Source organism: Candoia aspera, chromosome 15 (assembly GCF_035149785.1).
Source record: "Candoia aspera isolate rCanAsp1 chromosome 15, rCanAsp1.hap2, whole genome shotgun sequence".
NCBI classification, from domain to species: Eukaryota; Metazoa; Chordata; class Lepidosauria; order Squamata; family Boidae; genus Candoia; species Candoia aspera.
Window position 1 is genome coordinate 1,960,339 of NC_086167.1, and position 19,510 is coordinate 1,979,848.

General features: G+C 45.2%; 1 protein-coding gene across 5 annotated transcripts in view; it reads left to right on the plus strand.

Annotated features, from left to right (window-relative positions):
• PISD (phosphatidylserine decarboxylase) overlaps window positions 1-19,510 on the plus strand; it is a 52,024-nt gene that overhangs the window by 13,231 nt on the left and 19,283 nt on the right. The window contains exons 1-3 of one of the 5 annotated variants that reach the window (XM_063315758.1): window positions 7,076-7,307; window positions 14,529-14,763; window positions 17,195-17,360. The exons of 1 other annotated variant lie outside the window; for it this stretch is intronic. In XM_063315758.1, coding sequence (XP_063171828.1) covers window positions 14,714-14,763; window positions 17,195-17,360 — 216 coding nt within the window. In that variant the 5' untranslated portion in view covers window positions 7,076-7,307; window positions 14,529-14,713. Of the gene's footprint in view, window positions 1-7,075; window positions 7,308-14,528; window positions 14,952-17,194; window positions 17,361-19,510 lie in introns of those variants that run through there. 3 more of the 5 variants (XM_063315759.1, XM_063315761.1, XM_063315756.1) reach the window with 3 other exon arrangements.

The window sequence follows — 19,510 nt, forward strand, 5'->3', positions numbered from 1 at the left end:
ACTCAGTCTGAGCATTTTGCTTGATTTGTCTGGGTTGGGTGGCTGCAGTTGGGGTGGTAGCGATACCACGAGAAGGCTGGGGCCAAGATTTTACTCTTATTTCTGCCTTTTTGGGGGTGGTACCAATCACCTTTTCCATGTGTCTCGGAATGGCATGGCCTGTCTGAGGTTCCACTTTCAGTTTTCCCTTGCAGTTTGGGGGGCTTTGTCTGTTGGGGTAACACATTTTGGGAGGGATTCAAGAAAATGAGTTTATAGGCCCTCTGTAGCCCTGGGGTTACTCACCACTGAACTGGGTGGAGCCCCAGAACATCAGCTGTGCAAGTAGCTGCTCTTTGTTTCGAGGTGGTGGTACTTCCTTCAGAGGTCTCATTGGCCTGCCCTCATCTGTCCCTAAATTTCTGAAGGAGCTTCTTTTCCCCGTGCCCGAGTGCCCGTGTGTGCAGTTAATTTCCCTTTTTCTTTTGAAAGACAGCTTGTTTGTTGCCTATGAAGAAGAGGACCGCTCTGGTGGGGCCTTAATTTTGGAATGCCCCCTGCATTTTATTATTTTTGGTATCAGGCTGAAGCCTTACTTGCACAGGTGTTTTTATACAAATGATACCATTTCAGTTTTGCATTTAAATATGCATTTTTAATCCTGGTTGATTTAGGTTTAGCAGTCTCCCCATTTGGTTTATATGGTGGCTTGCATCCTGTACTGAACATCTGCTGTTGTCTGAGTCCACCCTGTGGCCTGAGGCTGATGGCACCTTGTCTTTGTGTTCTCCCGGGGCTTGCGACCACAGAGCTGCTGATGTGGTGACATCTGTGGGGCGGAAGGGGGGGCTGTACTTCCAGCCTAGTGTTTCGCATTTGGAGGGCTGGTTAAGCAGCAAGTTGGATGCCTCAAACTTTAAACCCTGTTAAAGTAGGAAAAAATACTTAGCTTGTCAAGAGGGGCTCCGCAACGTATAAAGCACCCATTTATGTCCTGAACTACACTGAAAAAGCATCCAGCATTTTCACCCCTGCCCATTCCAGGGGGCATGTTGGAGCAACCAGTGCAGGACTGAGCATTCCCCCGCCCCCCCATTCATGCCTTCCCCAAATCTCGTGAAGTGGGTAGCACTGAAAAGCCATCACAACTGTTGCCAGATGAGTTTCCTTGGAGTGGCTGCCTTGAATGCACACACAATGATTTTTTCCCATGTGCAGGGTAATTCGCTCTTGCTTTTTCCGTCTTGTGCTTCCCTCTCTGTTGTTTTATTTGCCTTTAAATATAGACAGCAGATTACGTTGTATAAAGATACCGAGTAGCTGGTAGGAATACAGTCTAAAGTCTGGCAGAGAAACAGCACACGTCCCCCAGAACCCAGTGAACTTTGGCTCCGGTTCCTGGTGACATCTTACCCCATGGAGGCTGGGTACAGCATGGCACTCCAACTGAGCTTAGTCGTCCCAGTCTCGAGACACCTGACCCAGTCAGGAGAAACCCAAAGTCCCCCCAGCCTTCCCTTCGGCGCCTGTATTGGCTGCTGACCCTCGGCAGAGGGGTGGGGCCAGTGTTGACAAGCAGTCCCTCTGGCAACACGGCCAAGGGGCCACCAGGTTTACTAGAGAGTGCAAGAGCCCCCCCCCCCCGGAGATCCTGGCTCAGAAAAAAGATCAATGGAAAAGGCCACAGCGTGAACCTGGAGCTGAGGATATTCCTGTGCAGAGGGAAACCTTCCTCTGGGCCAGCTGTCCAGGAAGGAGAGGTTTTTAGGGAGGGATGTGTAACCCCCGCTCTTCTGTCCTCAGCACAGGCAATATATTGGCATGACATGAAGGGTTGCTACAAAGACTGCGGGGACATATGAGCCCTTGGGAACATTGGAATGTTCAATACTATTATTAAATAGGGAAATGCATTTTAATCCGAAGGCCTCCCATAAATCCACATTTCTGTGGGAATGATAGGCTTTTTGTATATACTATAACTTGGACTAAATCTGACCTGAAGGCTGTTAGGGGGTACCATTCTGCTCAAATCAGCTTTTTCTGGACAGTTGTGTCCAGAGGCAAAAGCTTATGGTAAAGATCTCAGATGGTTAAACAGAGCTGAATATTGTGTATCATGGTAAATCAGTACTTTAAAGAATGAGAGCGTGGGTATGACCTATATAGTCCACCATATGCATTGGTTTATATCTCCCTAAAATATACATCAGCGTTTCTCAAGCTTGGCGGCTTGACGATCGATGGACTTCAACTCCCAGAATTCCCCAGCCAGCATGCTGGCTGGGGAATTCTGGGAGTTGAAGTCCACACATCGTCAAGCTGCCAAGGTTGAAAAATGCTGATGTATATTCAAAAGCCAGTTTGGCACCAGGCTAGAAGCTGGGAGATGGTGAGTTCTAGTGTTGCCTTAGGCTCAAAGCCAGCCGGGAGACTTTGGGCCCATCATGCCTGTTAGCCTTAGGAAGAAGAAATGGCAAACCACTTCCAAAAATCTCACCAAGAAAACTGTATGGACTGTCCAGGCAGTTGCCAGGAGTCAATAATGTCTCAAAGGGACCAAACCAAACCAAAATGCATTCAGAAGTTATGGAAATTCTTTCCTTTTTTTTTTAACTCAGGAAGTTAGAGAAGGTGGCTTTAATGTTTCAATTTACATTAATTCCATAAGATGTATGTATTTCTTGGATTAATGAATACTGTGGATGTTTTGCTTACTACTCCCTTGCCATGATGGCCATCTTAGTATCAGCATAGTTGGCACCCCTTACTCACTGGAGGGTACGGGGTCCAACTACTTGGGGAAGTATGAAATTCCTCCCCTTATAGCCTTTGGTTGAAGACCCTGGGTGGAATGAATACTGCACATCAGTTAACAGGATATCTTGAAGAATTTTTGTAATTTGAAGAGAAGCAATATGAGAACCCTTTGCTACGAAGTACAGAAGAGCATTAAAATGCTTTTTCCCATCCAGGTACAAACCTGTAGCCTTGACTGCTTCAGAATCCCTTCTGCCATGATGACAATAATTCTATAATAGCTATTATAAATTGTTGTTAAATGACAGTAAATTACATATGCAAAAATACAGGGAGGCCTGGAAGAAGGGGTTGGAGTGCCCAGTCTGTGAATATCAGCAGAAGACCATTTGGGCAGCAATAGGTCACTTTTCTTTGGATTAAAAACTACAGAATGCACGAGAAATTATTATTTTGTATATTATTGGACAACTCTAGGTCTTTTGGGAATAAAATAGGTGAGTTCAGTTAATTGGAACATGGTGCTCAGTAACATGATAGGATATGATCATGTGCCATACTTCTGGAAGTTATTTCACACAATTCTGGAAGAGTTTTTGTTTTTTAGGGGAAATGCTGAAATTCTTTTGAGTAGGTTGATTTGGAAACTAATGGGGAGACTTTGGTAATAGCTGTTGTTTGCTTTTATGAGAGTAAACACATGGATACACTGTACCACGTATGAGACTGGAAGGACGCTTTTCTCCTTCAGTTATATCGTGGTCTTCAGATGAAAACTCACTTTATTTTCACAAGGATGTCATGACCAGAAGTCCCATTTGGAGCACTGTGTAACACTGTAGACTGCATGTTCAGATATTTCATTTCCCACATTTTTCTCACTGTTAATTAAATGTTACATTGCATAATCTTACATGATTATATGTGTAAGACTAGATTTGTGTAGTTCATAAGAGGTGCGTGCTTTTGTTGTCTTTATTTCTTTTCACTTTTACGGGCAATATATTTTGTAATTCAGCTATTATAGTTTATGATAGTTTTCATGAACGAATATGAATCATGTTGGGCCTCTTTAACCACTAGTTTAAAGAGTTGTTTGTTATTTGCTCTGTTTATTATTAATCGGTATGTATCTTTGTTATCACTGTTTTTGTTATTTTTTAGATGCCTGGGAGGCAGGCAAAAAGGTTCTAAATGTGTAAACAAGGGAATTACAATTTGAGGAGCCAAAAATGGCTTCATGAGTCTTACGGTGTTGAGTTTGTATTTTAGCAGTCTGTTGGTGAGCAAAGAGGGTTTTTTTTTTATTTTGGTAGATTGCACGTGAGGAAAGGGTCAACTTCTCAGCAACTTGGAAACCAATGGTTGTTTGTTGCGGGAATTGGAGGCATGAGTGCGGTGTACACTGTGGAGCTTCTGGGAGAGATGGGATATCAATTTAATACATAAATAGAAACTTCAAAGTGTTGCCAAAATAAATTGCGTTTACATGCTGTTGGGAAATTAGGAGTGCACATTCCTTGCTCTTTAAGATAGTTGTGATGAAGAGTTTTGGAACCAGATTCAGGAATGCAGATGTGGAAGGTGGTTGCTGAAGGAAACTGGGTATTGACAGAGGCACATTCCCACACATTTGTGAGATGATGGAGAGCAGGGGACACATATAAGGGAAAATCAGTGGATCAGTGTAAGGCTCCCAAGGGAAAAACCTCACCTGGATGACATAAAATGTATTTACCTCTCACCAATCCTAATCTCCTCCCCTTTCTTTAATATTCATTGTGCAAAGGGGAATGTGTAGTTTTGCAAGCTCCAGGTCTGGTTTCATACCTCAAGCACCTGAGCTCTAATCTATGAAAGGGCTAGTTTAAAAGCTAATCAATGGCTGAAACTTAGGCTGTGCAATTGTCAGGAAGCGAAGCTGACATTCTTCACCAGTTTTACTTCTAATTCTAGCCAAGTCTGAACATGCTATGGCTTATGGCTTGCGAGTGGCGCTTGGGCACAGTATTGAAGCAGATGTTCCCCATGGCGGCACCTGTCTTGTGGAACGATTTGCCTAAGGCAAGTAAGCTTTCAATGACTGCATCCCTGACAGATGGCATCCAGCCTTTGTTTAAACACCTCCATCCAAGTCATTTATAAATACATTGAACAGCACAGGGCCTAGAACAGTGATCTGCGGTATCAACCCCATCTTCTAACTTGATATGCTCACTGGCTACAACTGTTCAGCCAACTCTGTAAGCCTTTAATGGTAGCATCATCCAGCCCACATGTTGCTGTCTTCTATACTTGGATCTAATGGGTGATTTTGTTGAATGCTTTACTGAAAACAAGATACAGTACACTATGTCCATCATGTCCCCATAGTAAAGGTAAAGGTTTCCCTTGACGTAAAGTCCAGTCGTGTCCGACTCTAGGGGGCGGTGCTCATCTCCGTTTCTAAGCCTTAGAGCCGGCGTTGTCCCTAGGGACACTTCCGGGTCATGTGGCCAGCATGACTCACGGAACGCCGTTACCTTCCCGCTGAAGCGGTACCAATTAATCTACTCACATTTGCATGTTTTCGAACTGCTTGGTGTGCAGGAGCTGGGACTAGCAACGGGAGCTCACCCCGCCGTGCGGTTTCGAACCGCCGACCTTCCGATCGGCAGCTCAGCGGTTTAACCCGCAGCGCCACCGCGTCCCTTATGTCCATCATGTTCCCATGGCCGACTGCATTTCATCCACTGTTTTCATGTTACTGTTGTAAACTGCTTCATAGTTCCCATAGATGTCTAGTAGTCTGTAATTTAAGTGTGTGTGTGTGGTAAGTCCAGTTAAAGGTAAATGGATTTTCTCTAAGCAAGCAGATGTAGAACTGTGATCTTAGCCCTAGAGACTAAAAAGTGGAATGTGTGAAACAGTGGGGTAGATTATTCTGCAAATTTAAATTGGGGATATGAAACATTCATACTTTAGCCATGAGTTTAAACATTTGGCTTATTTTACACTTTTAGTCACAAAGCAGCAGGTGCAAGATAGCTTACAACAAAACAAAACATTATTACTGTGGAATAAGTTGAAATGCAATCAATGCTTACAGAACAGACAAAGCAATACCAAATTTCTGCCCGGTATAGCTCATGCATCTTTAGACACCCTTCCCAAACTGCCCTTCTGCCATAGGGGTTCTTCTGCCAGGGTCAAGGCTTTGGAGGACTTTCTCTGTTTGTCAGGGCAAAAGTTCGTATTTGGTGCCTGGCAGCAATGGCTCCCAAATGCAAGTTCGCGGTAACTGTCAGCAGATGCTCCTCTGGCTTAAATTTGCATGCTGAGGAGAAGATGTGGATGGGAGATCTGGAAGTCCTGTTCCTGTCACTGATGCTTGTCACAAAGGTCACAGGAGAATTCCCTGGACAGGAGGAGGAGGAGGAGGAGGAGGAGGAGGAGGGTCCCTCCCCTCCCCTCCCCTCCCCTCCCCTCCCCACAGTGACTTATAAAATAGTCTGGAAGGAAATGCTGAGAAAACGGCACGCTTGGGCACAGGCAAAGTCACAGGGGATCAGACCGGATGGAGGGAACCCTCGCCCCAGCCTTCGGCGTCCGTCCTCTCTGCTTGTGAAGGCGCTTGGCTTCTCTCGAGATCGGGTACCTGAATGTGTTAGAAAGTAGGCCAGTTTCATTCCTGCCGTCTCTCAGCAGGCAATGAATTCCAAGGCTAGCTTGAACCTGCCTGTCTTTGTGAATAAAGTGGTGCTTAGGTGCCTTGGATTTCATCTATTTCCTAGCCATCTTTTAGCTCAGAGACTTTCCAAAATGGCTTACAGCATTAAAAAAGAGTTGATGCAGTTTGACAGTTTCTGTTCCAAGTGGGGTTTTGGTGCCACGGAAGACGTTTTCTAATGCTATTTTCCAACCTCCATTAATATTTCTCTTTGTTCAGAGTAAGCACTGTTCCGAAAGATGATCCGGAGTGGGCTGCTGTTTCAACCCTTGTGCGAGTTAATCGGTTTATAAATCAGCCCCATGCTTTTGTCTGCTTGGCTGCTGCCCTGCCTGAAGCATCTTGCTAGGACGGCTCCTGCCTCAGCTAGTTGCAGAGCGAGGGTTCTCCCGCTGGCCACTCCACTGGCTGGTGACTCATCGGCTGCTGCCCAGCCCAGCCCCCTCTTCAGGCGCTGCTGTCGGCACATGCTGCCGGCGGGTGGGCGGGCGGCAGAGCTGGCCGGAAGCCTGAGGGAAGTGAGCAAGCCTTGTCATGAGGTTGGTGGCTCCTCCTGTTTTATTGCCCTGCTGTGCCTCTCTTAAAGAAGCCCGTCCCCTGTCCTCGTATTTGCCGAAAAGCCACCTCTCCATCTCTGATGGTGGGGCGTCCTTAAGAGGGAACCGCTGAAACGTGAGCTGTCTTCTTTACTCCCCTGAGCTGCTTTTTTAAAGAAAAAGGGTGCTGATGGTGTGCTGAGGCTGCACTCCGTAAGAACCAGGGGATCTCAGAAGGGACCTTTATTTTGCAGCCCATTTTGGTCTCCAGCAGCCCTTTTCTTCTTCGTCGTCCTCCTCACTGTCATCACGATGAGTCAAGGGTATGGTTCTCCTTCTGACTTGCTCTTAATTTTTCGGTCAATTGTAAATGTGAGTTTTACCTTGGAAGGTTTTGAATAGGGAAGCATGTGAGTCTAGGCATATTAGTCAATGATACGGTCTCCAGTTATATGATGATCAGAGTTTGTATCTGCCTTGGAAAGTATATGATGAAACATGGTTCTTTTAGCTTTGATCCGGTATGTCTCCTCAACATGTACCAACCCTCCCTGTCTGGCTTTGATAAAAGTATTGTTGAGGAGAGGTTGATCCCAGACCAAAATATCCTGGTGGAATGCCTGTACAGGCTGGGATTGGCAAAGATCTCTCTTTCCATTGGAAAATGAATTTACATTCTTGTTGAGAACTGTTTAGTAGGCATCATGTCAAGTGCTTTCTACACTGGGACACAGGGAGCTGTGTCCTTGGAAGGAGGCATATACATTCTGGCTTTGAAATATTTATTTATTTTATTTTATTTTAATTTTATTTTATTTCTTGCCTTTATTATTTTTATAAATAACTCAAGGTGGGTTTTTTTTGAGTTATAAATAACTCAAATACTCCTTCCTCTTCCTATTTTCCCCACAACAACAACCCTGTGAGGTGGGTCGAAAAGCCTTTCCCATCCCTTGCTCTCTGGTCAGGACTGGGGCTGGGAGTTTCTGCCTACAAAGCAGCTTTCTGGATGTAGAATAATAGTCTTCATTTCATTTCATTTCATTTCATATTTCACTTCACTTCACGCTTATGAGCTCTTGCAAAATACTAGAGAGAGATAGTTGAAAAATGTCTGCCTTCATTGATTCTATCAATGCATGAAATATGTCATCCCTTCTTGAAAGTGGCGTGAGCTCCCAAGCAGCCAGTCAGGGCCTTGCTTTCAGTCTCTATTGTTAGGCGAGGTTTAGAGTGTAAAAGTTTTTGAAAAAAAAGAGCGGTCCCAGGAGGTGGCCAGGAGGATTTAAAGAGAAGTAACTTGTTGTGAAAGAAAGTGGTAAAGATTTAGGAATATTTTTCACAAATAGCAAGGGATGGCCTCACATGATAGACTGTGCTTTTATACTAAGAAATTCCCTGCCTGTAAAAAAGCAACACAGGAGGAGTTTTGGCCTAGACATCTTCCTGACATGCCAGGTTTCTCTGCAGATAGTTTGCTCATTCCTTTGTTTCAGTATGAAGGGAAGTTTTTAATTCTGAAGACTTCCATCCACAGCCTGAAGCAGTCTGGACCTGAATGACATAATATGGTCCATAGGGTAGCTGGCATGTCTCAGGGCTGAACAGCCTCAGGTTGCTGGTGCAGTTTTGCATGACTTGGGATTGACTTAGCCAACCATGAATCTGCAAACTGAATACAAAAGGACCTCATAATTCTCCAGGGGGATGAAATGGTAATCTGCCCATGAGAACTCTTTGGCCTTTCTCCTCATTTGCAGAATCTGTTTTTTGGACAATTAAAATCTGTTTAGCTGGTTAATTATCCTGATTATCAACATTGTAATCAAATGTTAATGGTCAGAAAGGTTGGAAGATCCTCTTGTGTGCCTAAAGTAAAATGTGGTCAGTTTATTTTAGAGGTACAGAAGTAGGTGTCACGGAATCAGAGTCTTGACTTAGTCAAGCCAGTGGGATTCTTGCACATAAAAAAATGTGGACTTTGCATTAACTGTAGAGAACAACAGCAACAATTAAAATGAAGCGTGTTAGATTAGGATACAGCCGCTTGTCACAGAATCATAAAGTTGAAAGGGATAGAGGTCATTACTCCAACTCCATCCTCAGTGCAGAAACCGCTAAAGAACTTCAGGCAGATGGTTATCCAGCTTTATTTATTTGACCAATTTAGAGGCTGATTATCTTCTGCTTTGATTTAGATCCTAGGCAATCCTAAGTAAAAGCAGCTGCCTCAAGTGAAGAATTTGGGTATCATTCAAGCTGGGAGTGGAATGGAACAAACTAATCTCATCATGGGATGCTGTTTGTAGGAGCCAATAGAGAAAAGCAGAACCTGTGCACTTCAATTGCCACACTGAACCATAAGCTAGCCACCCATATTTTAGACTAATATGTTGTGCAAACTCTGTGCTTAATTTTGGGTTGAGTCTGTTCTACAAACTCAAAAATAGAGTTAATTGAATAAACTATATTTAATTAACCACAAGTAAGCATATCATGCAACCACAACCAAGGAAACATCTGTAGGATAAAATGGAAATTATCTCTTTCCTGTTCTGGAAGAAAGGCAAGAGGATCAGTCACTCTTTCTCAGCCCAACTTGCCTCACAGGGTTGTTGTTGTGGGGAAAAGAGGATGAGGAAGGAGTATTAGGTATGTTTGCCGCCTTGAGTTATTTATAAAAATAATAAAGGCGGGATAGGGAAAATAAATAAATAAATAAATAAATTTGCCCCATCCAGAGGCAGTTCTCACATGGTTACAATGTGGGCCAGGGGATGAAGGGACCTCAGTGTATGTAGACTTATCCAGACCCCAGTTGAATGCCTTCTTTCTTGTCCTGGGGGGAAAAAAATCAAATCCCCACTGCTAACAGGACCCCAGATTTTCCCCTTGTCAGCTCTGAGTAGTGAGTTCATAGATGTAGGACAAAAGAAAGCATAATCAAGAACCATATTTTTAATAACAAAATGCATACATAAATAAAACTGCATGATTGTATATGTTCCCCTTTCTAAAATTTTCTTTTCTTTTCTAAAATTATATGTGAGGTTGAGAAAGAGAGGGGTTGTCCATCTATATCAATTCCTGCCTCCTGAGTTCTCTATGGGTGGAAGCAATGGGTGGAAGCTCCTCAGCGGGAGATCCAACCTGGACACAAGGAGGAATTTCCCAACAGTGAGAACTCTTAAGCAGCAGAACAGCTGGGCTCCCGGAGTGGTGGGTGCTCCATTGCTGGAGGTTTTCAGGAAAAGATTGGACAACCATCTGTCTGAGATGGTATGAGGACTCCTGCCTTGGGCAGGGGGTTAGACCAGAAGACCTCCAAGGTCCCTTCCAACCCTATGGTTCTATGAGTCTATGAATCTTCTTCCTACCTCAGTCTTACGGGGTTTTTTTTCCTTATTAATCCCTACATCCTATTTTTCTTCCTGGTTATAAACCAAGCGAAGATAATGTTGGCTTCAGAGGAGTGGGTTGGGATCTCCCACTTCCCACCAAGCAGCACCATCATGCTGCTTCCCACTGGGCTCCCCGTTCCAGATGGGCCTTGCGCTTTTTCTTCCTTCCTTTTCTGGGCTTCTGTCTCTCCTCAACTGCTGCTGCTGCCTTTTTTCCTTTTTCCTTCCAAGCCAGCTTTCAACTGATGGATGGCAGAAATTTAAATTTTTTGGCCCATAAATCTTTATTTTCTGGCGGATAATCTCATTGGATGAAACGTTTTCAGGACCTAATCTATTTACAGTACAACAGATTTAAGAACAGTCCCGGTTTATGGGACAATTCCTAGTTAAGAACAGACTGCCATAAAATCTATTAGATTAAAATTCGAGCTGAGTACAATGTTTTGGGTTAAATACACAATACTACTTTGTGTATTATTATGTTTAAGATGTTTTGGTGTATCTGGAAGTGTTTCTTAAGTGTTTCATATGCACAGAAAGGTAAAATATATACTATATACTAAGATAAACATTTGACTTACTGGTGCTAAATAACTGTTCCAACTTACATACAAATTCAACTTAAGGACAGGAATGGAACTGGTTCTTAAACCAAGCACCTGCTGTTCTAGGCATTTAGGATAATATGGGAAGGGAAGGGGTATTTTCTGCCCTCAGTATAATCTCTCAAATGACGGGTCATTGATTGAAAGTTTGTATCATTACCAGATAAAGTCATGTCTGAAACAGAATTTTCTGATAGAAGTCTAGATTAACACCTTCATGTGGAAGATGGGTAGCATAACAATTAAGAGGATATAATTAAGTGATCAAATTGGAAAGAGGTACTGAATGGGGTGCCACAAGGATTAGTCCCGGCTCCTCCCTTCTTCAGCATTTGTATTAATGACTTGGAGTAAGAGGAGGAACAACTGCTGATCAGACTTGCAGATGCCACAGAATTGGGGGTGAGGTAATCTAATATCCTAGAAGACAAAATTCAAAACTATCTTGATCCATTAGAGAAATGCATTGAGAATGTCAAAATGATTCAAATAGGAAGCAGAAATCAAATGCATAGATAAAGAATAAGGGATACCTAGCTTGACAACACCATTTGCAAATAGATCTTGAAATAATAATTGATTCCAAATGCAGTCTGAGTCAGCAGTGCAGTTTGACTGCAGAACAGCCAAATGTAACCCTGGGCTACTTCAGTCACATTGTTGCTTCCAAATCGTGGGGAGCAGTCCTTCCATTTTATTTTGTGTTCGTCAGCTCCACCTTGGGTATTGTGTCCGGTTCTGAGCATCAGACTCAAGAAGCGTTCAGATGAAACTGGGACAAGTTCAGGGAAGGGCAGTTTGGAGATTAGGGGACGAGAAACTGGCCTATGAAGAGAGATTGAAGGAACTGGGGATGTTTAACCGAGAAGAGAAGACGGGGTGGGAATGACAGCACTCTTCAGAAACTTGAAGGGGTATCATGCAGAAGAAACGGAGGACATGGAATAAAGGATGAAAGCAGAAAGATCGATTCCAGTTAAATGTAAGGAGAAACTTCCTAACAGAGAGAGCAGTGGGCTCAGAAACAAATAGCTGAAGGTCACAAGTTCCCCTTCACTGGGTGTGTTCAAGCAGGAGCTAGGCAGTCTGTCTGGGATGCTTCACTATAATTTGGATTCCTGCCCTGATCAGTAATAAACAATTATTCCTGAAACCAGTCACAGGGGGCTGGACTTGATGGCCTTAATGGACCGTTTTCATAAAATACAACTATCTTCCTGTAAATTCTAACCTGAAGTGTCAGCTGCAGTCATGTATCAGTTTCCTCCCTCATAAGAAAAAAAATCAGTTTACTTCTGTATCCCACTATTGCTTTATATCTCAGGGCAGTTGGTCCAATGAGAGAATTTCTCTAGATGGTCTCTTCTATGATCATACTGTAAACAGAGTTTGGGAAAGTATAAAAAGAAAATTGCAAAGATAACCTAAAACTAAAGTATCAGATGGAAGCCAAAATCATACTTAAAAACATTGATAGATTTATATTCCACATCTGGAATGTTTTAATTGTAACAGGTGTATACTGGAAGTGGAGAAGGGGGATTTTTGCTCATACATGGTGGAAAATCTAAATGACACTATTTATTTATCTTATTTTTATTTATTATTTAAATTTATATCACCGCCCATCTCCCCCAACGGGGGACTTTACAATAAGAGTAATAATAAAAACACGCAAACCTTAGTTACAATCTAAAAACACATATATAATTATACATATATAATTATACCTGGCATCAAAGAAATTTTACACTTTGAGACCAAACAGCAGTCGTGAAAATGAGCAAGTTAACCTCCATGTCAGCATTTTTGAGTCCCCACAGCATGCTCATGAGACTCCCAGTGTGGCTGCCATTTCAACAAGATTAACCTAGATGCTGCCTCATGGAAGGAGAAAACATGTTGAAATGAGTTTTTGATTCTCCAAAATAAAATATCCCAGGTGTGTGTGTGTGTTTTGCAATGGCTTTGCTTGTGAAGCAGATATGGAGATCTGCTTCAGAGAGAGAGTGAGTTAGAAGAAGACTAGACAACCTGTGGTCCATTGGGCATCGTTTCAGAGATATTTCCTTACCAGATTCCTCAATGCCCTCAACAATGGCAGAGCTTCTAATGTACTGGAAAAGTTCTTAAAAATCCAGGGAGACATTCAGAGATGTATCTGCCTTGAAAGTAGTCAATGTTGAACTCTATAGCTCAGTCAAACATCAGGAGTTGACCACAGGAAATGTTTTGTGTCACTTTGTATTATGTCATAAAATGTTTTATGATAATTTTTATGTCATAAAATGTTTTATAAAATTTGCCAAATTTCTATTCCACAGGAACCTTGGGTCCTGAATTTTGGGTTCATTCTGTAAGTTAGCCCATTTGGGGTACCTTGGTTCAAAAATTGTTGCTCTACAATGCATTGTTTTGCCCAGTTAAAGGTTACAAAGTATCAAACAGACAGCAGAGTTTTAGTAGTTTATAGATGGCTGAAGCAGGTCCCACAGTATAGGAGCTCCAGGATGTCTGGAATGCAAGAGGAAGAAAGACTTCCAGATATGCTCTTCTTACCCACCCATTTCCTGCCTGGGACTCAATAGAACTTCCTTCCACTTTACAGATACTAATGGATTTGCTGAAAGTTGTATTTGGATTTTGAAGGAATATTTTGGAATAGATATATGCTCAGCTGACTGTTAAAGTAGGAAGGGTTTGTTCTCTGCCCTGCTTATCCTCTCCTAGCTTCCCTTCTGAAATATACATGCCCTTGAGTGCTACTAACAGTATTGGGCGACCAGAAACAAACTCAACAGTTTCATCCCCAAAACTCAGCCTTGGCTTTCTGTTCTTTGGAGAGAGAAGTCCTTTATAATCAGGCTTCTGGTTTTGGCATCTGGTCCCCTGTTCTGTACCAGCTCAGCCATCAGGAGGCTCTGACATGACTTAGGCAGTCCTTGGGAGATGATGGCCCTAACTACGTAATCCTTGGATACGTTAACTCTTTTGAGCTACTGCCTGCACTGCTTGGTTCTCAGTGTGCTGCTCATTCTCATTCCGTGCGGGAGACTGTTTGCAGGCAGGATGATTCCCTCTGCCTCGGCCGGGTGGGCTTCACAGGGCCATTCCTGCTGCCTGGAATGAGAAATTGCCCTCTCCCTTCCTGGCATCGAGCTTGCCTTGGCTGGACAAGGAGGGTTTGTCTGGCCCTGCGAATACTGCATGCGTTGCCTGGTCTTGCACGCCTGCCCAGAACCGACAAGGCTGTTGCTGCTGCAGTGCAGGGTTGACACTGAGAACGGCCTCCCCCGCCCCCTCCCTGGCCTCACTCGCATCCAGCCTGGCTTTGGGGAGAGATGCGTGCGGCTGCCTGGCAGCATTCCTGACCATCGTGATTCAGTCTCCCACCACCACCCCGGACTCTTCAGAGAAGCAGCCGGGCTCCGATGGCAGCCCCCGGCTGAGGCAGGGCTTCTGCATGCGTGTTGGGGAGAGCGCTTGCTTTGTCCCTACAGAAGGACGTGATATGGTGCCTGTTTGTTTGCAATAGCTGAGACCCTCCTAAGAGAGCCAGACGCAGGGCGAGCCGGAGGAAATACCTGCAGGAGAACTTGGGAGCCGTGACTGTGCCTCCTCCTTTCCTCCTCCCGCTGCCGGCGGGGCGAGTGAGCGAGCGAGCGAGGGAAAGAAGCAAGAGAGGGAGAGAGAGGTTGATTCTGAGCCTGACAGCCGAGGATGTGTCAGTCAAGCACCCTGCGGGGACCAGAGCTGCACTCGGGGAAATGGTGAGATGCTGCAAAGCTTTACCTAACCCTCCTCCCTCTTGCTGCAACCTCCACAAAGTTAAAATTCATGTCCGGAGGCTGCGTTCAGAAAACAGTGGCGGCAGCAGCAGCTGTGCCGGGGAGCAGCACCCGCAGCTGGAAAGTGCGGTCCCAGCTGGGAGCACCCCAAATAGGAAAGTCCGTTTCAGGTACCGTCTGGTGTATCTTTTGCTTTGCGAGGAGGAGGGAAAGAGGGAGGGGAGACTGGCAGGTGTCCACAAAGCCTTTGTTTGGCCTAATTACTATGATAAGCTCTTGATTCCCTTGATTGGCACAGGCGGGAGGGGCATCGCCAGTCTGTCAAGGCCTCTGAGGAGCGGAACAAGCGGGGCTTGTTCTCACCTGGGGATTAAGGTGGGATCTTTTGGAAACAAGGCCCGGCAGTGCGAGCATGGCTCCTTTCTCAGACAGCTATCAAGCCGCCACTCTGCAGGGATTGGCTGTGATTGTCTGCAGTGAAAGGGGGAAAGATGGAGCCCCAAGCAAGCGAGATGCCCTGCCTCTCCGCGCTTGCCATTGTCTTCCGCGTGGCTGGCTTTGTTGGGGCCTGAAAGGGCCGGAGGGGGAGCAGCACACAGGAGGTCCCTTTTAGCCTCCTGTCGCTTAAGAGCCTTGCCCCCCTGAAACACGGCTGCCCCTTCTGGGGCTGGGGGCTGTGAGTGGGGCTACTGCTTGAGTCCCTGGGGACCCAAAGTAATTGGATCTGCTCCAGGTTTTATTCTTGGGACAGATCCATGCTGTATGAAGAACTTTCTCCCAGAGTTATTTTCTTCTGGATGTGGGTGCTCTTCGCACACTTGCTCTGTGTAGGCAACGAGCCAGCCGCTGAGGCTTGATATCCGAGCCCGCAGCCAGTTCTGCTTCTAATACGGTAGCTAACATGTGCTAGGAGAAGAGCAGACGCTGTCTTCCCAGATAAGATAAAAATGAATGACTGGGTGGGTTCTTTTGCTAGTGGTGTACTTTATTTTGACCAATGTAAGGTTGATTCAGCCTTCGTCCTTTTTTGTTATGAAGGCTCTGATCCGGACAGGTCAGCAGGTCAGCTTTAGGAGAGACTAGACAACCCTGCAACCTGTTGGGTCATCTGTTGAGAGGAAGGTAGTGCATTCTGATGTGACCAGAATGAACATTACCTTTGAGGCTGACCATATTTTTTTACCCCAATGCTGTACGGTCCCATGATCATCTAAGAAGAGTATATATCATAAATAGAAAAATAATTGTAGTGGCAAACAAACTTCAGTAATAAGTCAATATTTACTTACCTAAACAGGTCAACAGAATGGCCACAAGCGGACAAAAAAGCAGGGGGAGCAGGAGTGACTTCCGACTTCCTGCCGGCTTCCCCATTGACTTTGCTTGTGGGAAGCTGGCAGGGAGTGTCGGAAATCACGATCACATGACCTCAGGGACAACTGTGCAAACAAAACTGGTCTGAACATTGTGGAAATCTCAATTCCACAGGAGTAACGGGCCCCGGATTTTTTGCACATTCTTTAAGTTAGCCGATTTTAGGTACCTTGATTCAAAAATTGTTGCACAGGTATAATGCACTGTTTGAGCTAACTTGAGGGGACAAACAGACAAACAGACACAATTAGAGTTTTAGTCGTATATAGATATTTCAGGAGCTGTGCATGAGTCAGGATACAACACTTTCCTGGTTTAAAGCAGCGCTGTTAGTAGTCCCTACAGGTTGACTTAATACCTCAGTTCCTTTTCTCTGTTGGAACCTGTTGCCTGCTGAGAGCACGTGGATGCCGGAATCTGGCTGGTTTCCTTGTGGGTTTTATGGAACCCCCCTGGTCCTGTGCAGGTCTTGCTGCAACATGGCTCTTTACAGTGCTAGCAACTCGCAGGATATCCCCGGTGAGGTTTTCAGCTCTTAAGGTGAAACGAGACAACCTCTCACTCCATGCTCTTGTTCCACATGCCAGCAACTGCAGAACGTTCCACCATTTTTTCCCACAAAGGCCAACAGGAATATGAGTCCCTGAAGGACAACAGGGAAAGAGGCTTTGATTTCAACCTGCAGAAGAGTAGGTGGAATTCTCCAGGAAGCAGGACTTGGCATTTCCTGTACCGCACAGTCCTGCAGCTCTTTTTTTACTGCAGACAGAAGTCAAGCTGTCCTTGCGGGATGTATTTGGAGGGGTTTCTGTTGTCTTTCCCACTGAGTACCGTTTCCTGCTTCTGGACTGTATGAGGCTCCCTTGAGGGCAAGACCATCTGAACCCTCCCGAACCATCTGTGATGGAGCTTTGCTGGGGGTAGGCCAAATTCGCTTCTGATGGGAGCTGCCCCGTTTTTGTGGGAAAGCCTCAGGAGGCAGAAGAGAGCCCCTTGACACCAGGTTGGCTGACCATCTTGTGTGTCTGTAATCCTACAGGTTGCAATTTCCCCAGCTGGCCCTGAGGCGGAGGTTGGGCCAGCTGAGCTGTATGTCTAAGCCTGCTCTGAAACTCCGTTCTTGGCCTCTGACTATTCTCTATTATCTCCTGCCTTTCGGTGCTCTTAAACCCTTGACCAGAGTGAGATGGAGGCCTGTGAGCAGGGTAAGTGCTTGTGGTTTTGTCTTGTGCTTGTGGTGCCCCATTGTTGTGGGGGAGCGGGTAGCTCTGGGTAGGCAACAGAAGCTGAGACAAGGATGGCAGGCGAAGGGTGAGGATGCCAGAGGGAGCCGTCTCTCCCTTTTCCCTGGCACCTTATCCCGGTCCTGCCTCTGTTGTGTCTTTGCAGAAGGGACTGCACGCCTAACCCCCCAGTGAATGCTTCTGCCTGGCAATGGTGGGACAGCATGAGAAGGAGTAATGCCAGCCTCTGCTCCTTGCCATGGGAAGCTAGAGAAGGCTGGCCGCATGTCTTTAGGCCGCTTAGAATTGTACCGCGGAGAAGTGAAGTGCCGCGGCTTGGGGAGCTGCAGAACGTGTCTGTCACGGGGATCCAGAGGACACCACACCGTTCTCAGCACTCTGGGGCTTTCTCCGTGGGGTCTGAGACATAGGGGTGTTACTTGAGAGGACGCAGATCTGCATCCTTGTGGAGTACCATCGTTCTAAAGGCATTTCTGTAGGGTCAGGAGGTTTTCCTGCAGGAGGTTATGCCACAGCCATTCAGTTTGTTGCATTTAATTATGTATAATACTGGTGTTAAGTAAACGAAAGGCAAATGGCCCTTGTTGCAGCTGACTGCCTAAAGCTGCTGCTCTTTCCTTTTCAATTTTCCATCCAGCTTAGGATGCTGCCATTCCAACTCTGAAATGGAAATTAGGACAAAAGCTTAACAAAAAGAATCCTAAGTACCCCAAGAAAGTAAAATGAAGAAACAATGCACAATAGAACAGTCAGCAAACACCAGCACCACACACCAACTTATGCGTTCTAAGCTTTAAGTTTCATATAACCTCACACCAAAATATGCGTAGTCTTACCCACTTTAGAGTGCAGTGGGCAGGGGGGAGGAGGTTGGGGAAGATATCTCTGTGTTTGCCTCTTATTGTTTTGGGGTTGCTGTCATTCATGCGTGAACTCAAGGCGTCCATGCGCTTAGCGGTCTATTACAAGGGTGCTCCCTGCTACGTCTGCATGCGGAGATCTGTGCAAAATATTTTCCGCCGCTTGAACTCTTGGCTTGAGCAAGGTAGATGCCTCCAGGGCCTCTGTGAGTTTGCTGTCTCTGTTTCTGCCTAAGTTAGGGCTTTGCCCATTAACAGCTTGTTAACAACCTGCAGAGGAGTTGTGAGCGATTAGTGAAGACAGCCTTCCCTCCCCTGGAAAGCTCGGGCTGGCTAATGCAGCGCCAAAATGGCCGGTGAGCGCTCTTTGGGGATAGGACAGACTGATCGGCTGAGAGACTCTCCTCTTCTCCTGCGCTTGCTGCACAGTTTAGAGCTCTGAGTGAGGCTTGGCCCCTGTTATCTGAGGGCACCTCTTACGGTGCTCGCAGCGCTCGGTTGCCTTCCCATAAAAGCCATCCCTGAGGGGCAGTTGGATTGATGCTGAGTGGAGGAAGATGGTACGTTGTAAGATTTCCTTGAGGCGCCTGTTCATTTGGCATATTTAAATTTAAGGACCTTTAAAGCAGACTCCTGAATCCACAGAGACTTCAGAGAAGCTGTTTGCATATAGCCATTGAATGGGTGCTGGTTTTGTCAAATGGGAGAGTAGCTGTTGTTTCCATCCAACTCACTAGGAACTTAGCCGAGAAAAAGGGCATTTAGAGAACCGCTTAAAATTAGCTGGCATCACCCAGTAGACTGAGCCTGATAAATAACAGAGGTTGGTGTGCCTTTAAAGTTCTTGCTACATTTTTTTTTCCTCAGCATTTTCTTATGAGTGATTTTAAGAAAGCATCTTCTTTTCAAAGACAAGAAAAATATTTTCTGTGGTGTGTTAGGCACCTCATAACTAGAGGCACTGGAAATCCCTAAAATCAGGAGGCTCAGTAGGAAATAATAGAAGCTGACTGGCTGTATTGTTCTCAGGGCACCCGTTGTGATGGCAATAGACTGGAATTTCTGATCATGTGGCAATTCCTGGCACCTCCCTTGGGCAAATAAAACTGGGCATCTCCCCCACAAGGCACAGAGGCATTGCTGTAAACCTGACATTGCTGCACCAACAACCAATTCCTTAAAGAACTGAACAAGCAGGAATGCTGTTGGGTGCAATTAATAGCAAACAACTAACCATGTTAGCTTCTTATT